This window comes from Poecilia latipinna, unplaced genomic scaffold (genome assembly GCF_001443285.1).
Source record: "Poecilia latipinna isolate Pla-1442-1.1 unplaced genomic scaffold, P_latipinna-1.0 Scaffold2145, whole genome shotgun sequence".
Classification (NCBI taxonomy): Eukaryota; Metazoa; Chordata; class Actinopteri; order Cyprinodontiformes; family Poeciliidae; genus Poecilia; species Poecilia latipinna.
Genome location: NW_015114761.1, coordinates 53,100 through 62,301, shown reverse-complemented (window position 1 = coordinate 62,301; position 9,202 = coordinate 53,100). Strand labels below are relative to the sequence as shown.

At 40.9% G+C, this 9,202-nt stretch overlaps 1 protein-coding gene across 1 annotated transcript in view; it reads left to right on the top strand.

Annotated features, from left to right (window-relative positions):
• LOC106936441 (multiple epidermal growth factor-like domains protein 10) overlaps positions 1 to 3,994 on the top strand; it is a 30,011-nt gene extending 26,017 nt beyond the window's left edge. The window contains exons 7-9 of the mRNA XM_015017453.1: positions 1,239 to 1,283; positions 1,379 to 1,588; positions 3,557 to 3,994. Coding sequence (XP_014872939.1) covers positions 1,239 to 1,283; positions 1,379 to 1,588; positions 3,557 to 3,717 — 416 coding nt within the window. The 3' untranslated portion in view covers positions 3,718 to 3,994. The remainder of the gene's footprint in view (positions 1 to 1,238; positions 1,284 to 1,378; positions 1,589 to 3,556) is intronic.
• The last annotated feature ends 5,208 nt before the right edge of the window (positions 3,995 to 9,202 follow it).

Here is a 9,202-nt window from a genome sequence, read left to right as displayed (position 1 = left end):
GCAATTCCCCATGCCTCAACCATAGCCATTCTAAAGCACCTCCGATTGTTTGACACTACCGCCCCTCAGAGGACAAAGAAGATTTGCCTGTTGACTAAAGAAAGAGAATAAAAATCTTACCTTACTCTGGCTTGTTGATTTTGCATGTGGGTCAGAAGGTTAAAGCCGAACATGGCAGCCTGCAATCTTTTAGGGTACGCAGTACCCTACCGTACCCGCCTACTTTCACCCCTGCCTGTGACCAGAACCATAACCCTCATCAGAGGGTTTAGTGTTTAGTGTTTTTGGAAGTATCTTTTTTGGTACTGGAATCAAGCACAATGTTTTCCATAGTTCTGATTCTCTATGGAGCCTCAGGTTCAAGTTAAAGAGGTACTGCAGGATTCCACTTAACTGACCTGAACATTATCATACATAATACATACAAACATATTAATATATATAAATATATATTAATATGATATTTTCCCAGGGTGAGATTTCTCTCTTTTCACCTGGTCAGCAGTAATCATAAAACTGCAAGCAGACAATGTGTAGGAAGAGGGGAAGGGAGTCTAGGGAGTCAAACCGGTTAAAAACTGATTCAACTTGTTTGCCCATTTGAGATCCCCCCACCAGGGCTTTCCTCGTCAGTTAGGCGATCTCTCTCATCCCAGAGAGAGCTGCAGAGAAGCTAGAGAAGCATTATTTTTTAATTATTTTTCTTCCAGCTTTCTCTTACACATTAGTCTTTCTCTTCACACAGTTTGTTTCAGCTGTTTTTGTATGCTTTTGAGTTCTGACTGATCACCAGAATTAAAGGCTCTCTTAAGCAGAGTTAAGAAGAGTTTTCAATCCTCATGGTTTGTTGTCGGGTAGCATTTGACCTTTTTTGTGGGGATAGAATTGTCCACACAGAAAGCAATGTAGTCAGAGATGCACACAGCTAAGCTGTCGGTGTTTATTGTATTCTTTAAAGATAGTTGTAGATAAACCTTTATGGAAGAAACCTCTCAATCAAGATGACATAATGAACCCGAAATATCTTAGGGGCACCAGCACCCCTCCCAACTCCACTAGGAGAAGATGGATAATTGCAAATTATCCATCCACACACCTGTGTGAGCAACTACAACGTATTGTTTGATGAACTTTTTTTTTTCTAAAAACACATCAACATGGTGAGGAACTACAGCCTTATCTTGTTTGTAATGTTTCTAATTATGACCTCTTTAACAATGTACCTTTCTTTATACTAGGAGCCTGTGGAGTTGACATGACTTGCATTGGAAAATCACTGCAAGGTATGTCCTACCTGTTTAAATCAAGGTATGATTTAAATTGTAAATTTTATAATTGATATTTATTTAAAACTGGCTATCCTATTTTTGTTACTCAGACATGGTAAAGGGTGCTGACTATCTTGCAAGTTCCTCTTCTCTTGTCAGCTCTGAAAACCCATATGCCACAATAAAGGACCCCCCCTCGCCAACATCCAAAAACACTGAAAGTAGCTATATGGAAATGAAATCACCCACCAGGAGAGATTCAGCATATGCAGAAATTAATGACACCAGTCCGACTAATAGCGAGAAGGTTGATAAAACTGGTAAGGCTTTTAATGCTAGATTTGATTTTTTTTTTAATTATTTTTTTTTGACCAGTGTAAGCATGTGAAAACACAAAATTATTCTGATTTTTCATGTTAGGATTAGGCTCCAAAAGAAATATTAAATAAATTCCCTATAAAAAGAAATGACCATCTTTTGCTTTCAAAATCAATCATGATAAAGAAAACTGGGCTTTTATTGACAAAAATTAAAAAAAAAAATCCTGTGGAAAACGTGATAACTGATTTCTACAACAAAAACAAGACAAATAAAATATTCAACCTAAAGTTTGGTGGACGGGGGATTTACGATGTGAGGTTGTTTTTCAGAAGCTGGGCTTGGCCTCTTAGTTCAGGGGTGGGAATCTCTAGGCCTCGAGGGCTGCAGCTTTTAAATGTCTCTACTTTCAAATAATTATAGTCAAATAATCAAGTCATTAGAAGGACTCTGAGGGCCAGTGTTCGGCAGCTCTTAAATGTCTCTCAGGTCAACACACTTCAATGAAAATGCAGTCAGTTCTCCAAAGACTGGGATTGTCCACCCCTGCTTTAGTTCCAGTGGAAGGAACTCTAAATGCTTCAGCATACCAAGACATTTTGGACAATTCCTTGGTCCACGCTTTCTAGGGACAGTTTGCAGCTGGCCCTTTTCTCTTCCAACATGACTGTGCACCAGTGCACAAAGCAAGGACCTTACAGACATGGATAGCAGAGTCTGGAGTGGATAAACTTGACTGGGCTGCACAGAGTCCTGACTTCAACCCAATAGAGCCAGGCCTTCTTGTCCAACATCAACCAACCTAATGTTGGACCCTACCCTAATGTGCTCCTGGAAGAATGGTCAAAAATCCCCATAAACACTCCTAAATCCTAAACCTTGTGGACAGCCTTCCCAAAAGATTTAAAGCTGTTTTAGATGGAAGGGGAGGACCAATGTCAAATTGAACCCTGGGATGTCACTTAAGCTAAAGGCAGGTGACCGAATACTTTTGGCAATATAGTGTATGTCAACTGCTGGAACTTGTAACTTCTTCAGTGTCTGTCTCTCTCAAACAAACAGAGTGTTATCTCAGTTTGTCAAGAATGGTCTGATTAGTAGGCAGGTTTACACGTGTGCCATATTCCTTCCAGAGTGAAAACTCCATGGGATGTGCATTAAAGATTTTTTTTGTATCCATTCCTCCTCAAAAAAATTTTTCTGAGTTGCTCGGAATGCTTTTTTTCCATACTGTAATGCTACCCAGAAATACTGATCAGTGAATAGACAGGTGGCTTGATATCACAATCCCTGGAGACTGCATTAATATGATCTATGATTCTACTCATTACTACTAGCACCATTTGGCTGGATTAAAGAATTAAAAAAAAAAAAATCTTTGTCAAAAAAGCAAAATTTTGTTGATCAAGATTGATTTATAAAAGCAGTAAAAAGGGTAAAACATCCAAGGGGAAGGGCTACATTAACTATCCTTTTATGTCTTTTCAGGTATATTTTCAGGGTTTCACATCGGTTGATGCTGATAATTATTGATTAGTTTTTTGTGTTAAATTTTTGACAAACGATTGATGGATTGGTCTGTTCTAATTTATTTAATATAATAAGCTCTAAGTTGTAGGTATCTATTGAATTATCGATGTAAGTTTTTTCATATTTTGGAAGCTTTCTAGCCATCCATCCAATTCCCTTGTTTGTCTACTGTACTGTACCATAAATTCTGTGTCAAATTTAGGCAGCATAAATTGATTGTCTTATGCAATTTCAATAGGTTAGCATCCATCTAGATTTTAGATGTGCGCCATTATTTGAGTGTGAAACATGAAATAGGGTCTGTTTGGTTTGGTTGATTCGATAGAGTTCAGCAATAAGAGCCAAATTCAGGTTGTCAGATTTTATTAATAAGTCAAATGTAATTAAACATTTTATGTTTACGAATTACAAGATGCAAGCAGACTTATTTTTGATTTCAGAGATGACTATCAAAACCATCCAACCCACTGGAGTAAGCGACACCCATCTACAGTTTGGAAAGGAGTCAACTGACCAGGCAAAAAACAACCACTGTGATTGTGACACTCTGCCACCCACAGAAAGTTTTTTGTCAGAGACCAAGGAGGTGGATTGTGAGTAAAGGCAAAGAAACTCAGAACCAAGACCAGCTCTCAAGTACTGTCTTTGGCTCCAGCATTAAATAATCATTATTAAATATCCCTGGAGTATATATTATTGTTATTATTATTATTATTATTATTATTATTATTATTATTATCAATATCAATATGTCTGGGCTCATTCCTTCTATCACATGGATCTGAGATAGAATAGAGTTCTTTATGTAAAGGATTTATGATGAAAATCTTTCCTTTGTATTTTTTCACATTTATTCTTATTGCAAAATGTATAAATTTAATTTTTAATCTTGTGTGTATGTATGTTTTTTCTTTTTCATAAAGTGTTAAATATTTACACTCCCCACAAAGTTAGAAATATTTGGATTTTAGGAGAAATTTATGGAAAGCAAAAAGTTCATGCTACAGTGCTACACTACACACTACAGCCTGAAGCGACCCAGATTCGATTTTTTTGCCTTTATGCAACCTGTATCTAATCTTTTCATGACCATCTGAATAACAAAGATCAGATTTTTACAAATGCAACTCGGACCATTTGGATATGTGGTCATCAACATTTCCCAGCAAAATGTTGATCAAATGCTCCCTCTGACTCCTTCTATTGGCGATGTTTTTTATCAGAGCCCGTTTCACAACTATGCGGCTCGTGTAATTGTGAAATTGCGAAAGCAAGTTGTGTGATTGTCTACACACCTTGATCAACTTAAAAATAATCAAACCTGTTTCGAGTTAATCTGCTGATCTGACTAAGTTTTCTTTTTCAGTGAGAGTTACCTTACATTGCAAATTTAGTATTTACATTCAAGTGAGGTTTTCACATCCTTATATTTTTATTTTATTTATTTTGTGTGTTTTATGTTATTGTCTGAGGACAAATGTGGTTCAGTTTCATCGTTTATGTTTAAACAAGATTAAAATTATGAAAAACATTGGGTTTAGTGCTTCTTGGTCTAAATAACCCAAATAAATAACTGAACGAAGTTAGGTTTCAGTGTACTTAGATGCCTTCCAGCTTCTTACTGTCCATAAAATAAGTTTGCATTGCTGCCACACATTATAACAGCAGGGAAAAAATTGCGTAAATTTACGCCATACGCACAAGTTGGCATGGATAAAATTGAACATCCATCCATGTAACGCTATACATTCACTACTGCACATGCAGGACACTTTTAGGTTGTTTCCAGTTCACAAGCAAGATCACGTGCAAGTTGCATAATGTGAACAACTATGCAAAAAATAAATAAACCCATTTCGGCCACTTGTATCCGTGATCTCGTTCTTTCGGTCATGACCCACAGCTCATAACGATAGATGAGGGTGGGAACATAGATTGACCGGTAAATCGAGAGCTTCGCTTTTTGACTCAGCTCTCTCTTCACCACAACGGACCGGTACAGCGCCCATTTCGCAGCAGACGCTGCCCCAATCCGCCTGTCGATCTCCCGCTCCCTCATTCGTAAACAAGATCCCCAGATACTTAAACTCTTCCACTTTACTCCTCTCCTGACCCGGAGAGTGCCGTCTCCGGGTCAGGGGGGTCGTCCTGACCCGGAGAAGGCACTCTACCCTTTTCTGGCTCAGATTTGGAGGCACTAGGTTTCATCCCGGCCGCTTCACACTCGGCTGCGAACCGCTCCAGTGAGAGCTGCGGATCACGGCTTGATGAAGCCACATCATCCGCAAAAAGCAGAGATGCGATCCTAGGCCACCAAAATGGATTCCTAGGGTGCGCCTAGAAATTCCGTCCATGAAAGTAATGAACAGAATCGGTGACAAAGGGCAGCCAACTCTTACTGGAAACGAGCCCGACTTACTGCCAGCAATGCGGACCAGACTCTGACACCGGTCATACAGGGGCCTGACAAAGGGCCCGGTACCCCATACTCCCGGAGAACCCCCCAGAAGGCCCCCTCAGGGACACTGTCGAACGCCTTCTCCAAGTCCACAAAACATATGTAGACTGGTTGGGCGAACTCCATGCACCCTCCAGGACCCTGCTGAGGGTGTAGGGCTGGTCCAGTGTTCCACGAACAGGACGAAAACCACACTGCTCTTTCTGAATCCGAGGTTCGACTATCCGATGGATCCTCCTCTCCAGGACCCCTGAATAGATCTTACCAGGGAGGCTTAAGAGTGTGATCCCCCTGTAATTGGAGCACACCCTCCGGCCCCCTTTTTGAACAGGGGGACCACCACCCCAGTCTGCCAATCCAGGGGAACTGCCCCCGATGTCCATGCGATATTGCAGAGTCGTGTGAGCCAACACAACCCTATAACACCCAGAGCCTTAAGGNACTCCGGGCGGATNTCATCCACCCCCGGGGCCCTGCCACCGAGGAGCTTTTTGACCATCTCGGCAACCTCGTCCCCAGAGATTGGAGAGCCCAACCCAGAGTCCCCAGGCTCAGCTTCCTCAACTGGCCGGAATACTTCGAAGACCTCCTCAATCCCAGTGGGATTGAGGAGGTCTTGGCTGCTGGTTGAACAATGTGGGGGAGGCTAAATAGCGAGTAGCAATGCTCGCCATGTCTATGATCATCTCTAAATCAAACATGCTTCATCAGATTTGCAGCAGACTTTATGTGATCATCTCTGGTGAACCTCTACAGAGCCCAAAAGTATTACATTGTAATTTGACTCCACTGCGGACCCAGATTAATAAAACAACTGTGTCTCCTCACGATATCAGCAGATCTGCACCAGATTTTTGTGCATTTTCTGGGAGCAATGTCGAACATGACAGAGTGACTATCTTAAGGGTGGGTTCGGCAGCTCCGTGAGGAGGTCTTCGAATACTTTGAATACTTCGAATACTTCGAAGTATTCCGGCCACCGGCCCACAACATCCCGAGTTAAGGTCAGCAGCACACCATCCCCACTATAAACAGTGTTGGGTGCTGCACCGCTCTATGTCCCCTACCTCTCCCGGAACGTGTTCGAAGTTTTGCCGAAGATGGGAGTTAAAGCTCCGTCTCACAGGGGACTCCGCCAGACGTTCCCAGCAGACCCTCACTACACTTTTGGGCCTACCAGGTCTGACTGGCTTCCTCCCCCACCACTGGAGCCAACTCACCACCAGGTAGTGGTCAGTGGACAGCTCACCACCTCTCTTCACCCGAGTGTCCAAGACATACGGCCGCAGATCCGATGAAACGATGACAAAATCAATCATCGAACTGTGGCCTAGGGTGTCCTGGTGCCAAGTGCACATATAGACATCCTTATGTCTAAACCAGGGGTGTCAAACTCATTTTGGTTTAGGGGCCGCATACAGCTTAATCTGATCTGCAGGGGGCCACACAAGTAAACTCATTGCAAGATTAAATAGAACCAATAAAAGTGGACTTGTTGATTTTTATATTAAACGAATTTCACTTTTACAAAATATATTATGAATAATCTCAGTTTTTAAGAAAGGTATCTGCACTGCAATTTCAACAAAACTTTTACTCAGTTAAGCATTTATTTAAGTGCATTATGCATAAGAATTGACCTCAGTGATTGTACAATGTTGCAAAACATTTATTCACAGTTTTTGGAACGTAAAAACACGGTCCTGCATCACAAAATACAACAGACAAAAATTAAGAAAAGTTTTAAAATCAATTTTCAACATCTGGGAAGCAATTTGAGCAAATTATCTGGCTTCACACATTTGAAATCTTAAGTGTCAGCTGTTTTAAACAGACATTTGATTAAGTACATTTGTTGATGCATAAAATGCATACATATAGAAAAACTTGCATACATAACATGTATGTATGTTAGCATGCACGAGAAATATGAGGTTGCCAGGGCCAAAATAAAAAGCTGGTAAAGCATAGAATCGAACTTGTTTACAGAACCTGAAGCTCAGTGCTGCCATCTGCTGTTAGTTCCGCTGCAGTGTTGCATCATGTTGTGTGCTCTGAATAAAACACAGCGCCCCTCGTGGACAGTATAGGAACTGCAGATTTTCAATTAAACGAAGTATATGTTTTTTCATGAATAATGATAATGCATTTAGCCCCCGGGCCGGACTAAATCGTTCGGCGGGCCGTACGTTTGACACCCCTGGAAACATTACTAAAATACTCGGTTCAATTTATTTCACTTTATTTATTCACAACCACTGTTACTGTTTACTGTTTAACATTTAACACAAGCACAGACATTGCTGGTGGTCTTATGAAATATGCTCCTGGTCCTGGATCAATTTTCTAACGTGGAAATAAAGTTATCAGTAATGATAATGAATGATAAATTCATTACTGACCACTCATTCAGTAATGAATTACAATTCATTACTGAATGAAAATGTCAGAAAAGCACCTTCTATCTCCTGGATCTTGCTCAGGATGTTTTCTGTGGTTGCCAGTGCCATCCTATATGCTGTGGTGTGCTGGGGCAGCAGGTGGAGGACACAACAGACTGAATAAACTGATCCAGAAGGCCAGCACCATCGTTGGAGTGGAGCTGGACTTTCTGACAGTGGTGTCAGAAAGAAGGTGTGATGGAGTCCAGGGTTCCATTCCTAAATAATTGATTATTGAAATTTTGAATTTATTTACAGACCAAATGCTTTTTGTTTCCATTCTTTATTTCAGTCACATTATGACATTTAGTTAAAAATTCTTTCAGGCAGAGGCACTGTATAGGGAGAGTGTGGGGGAAATGTCTGTTTCTGATTTAGATTGGTTTAATTTGAGTTTTCTCATTGAGTACTTACCTTTCTAGGTGTGTCTCCTCAGTAGGGTGGAGCAGCAAAGTGAGACAAATGCTCCAGGTGCTGTTAAAAAGCTTCTGGAGTATACCACTTTCAGTTAGGAGGGGGCTCTGAGGAGTTATAAGCTAAATTTATTATTTGATCTTAGTTCTGATTTACATGCATTTAAATATGTGTTGGCACCATTTGTTGTGTAAGTAGTGTTTGTTTCTTGTTCTTTTTTGATCACCAGTGGTGAACTTGCCTCAGGTATAAATGTTTCTCGCTCTCACTATGAAAATGGGTGTTGGTGTAATTGTAACCTGCAGCTCCAAATAAATCTACCTCGACTGCATTTTGTTGCCTTGCCTCCTTTCCTGAATGCAGAGCCTCCGTCGGTCAAAGTGACAGAAGGATCCTGTCCAAGATGCAGGCCATCTTGGACGAGTCTCATCCGTTCCATGACGTACTGGCCACCATGGAAGCACCTTCAGCCAAGACACTCATTTTGCCAAAGTGTACATCAGAGCGCCATAGAAAGTCATTTCTGCCCGTTACCATCAGGCTTTGCAATACCCAAGTCTGTGCTAATTGATTCAAATGTTTTCTGCACTCATTTATTGATTAATATATTGCATGTGATTGCTTATTTTTTTATTGGTTTATATCTAGTCATTTTGAAGTTATCACTATTTGCACTGGCATACTTCAAATGGGGTGGCCTGAAACTTACAGAAAACCGATAGGACCAGCTGAGTTACTGGTCCTATCGGCAACTCAGCTGCCGATAGGACCAG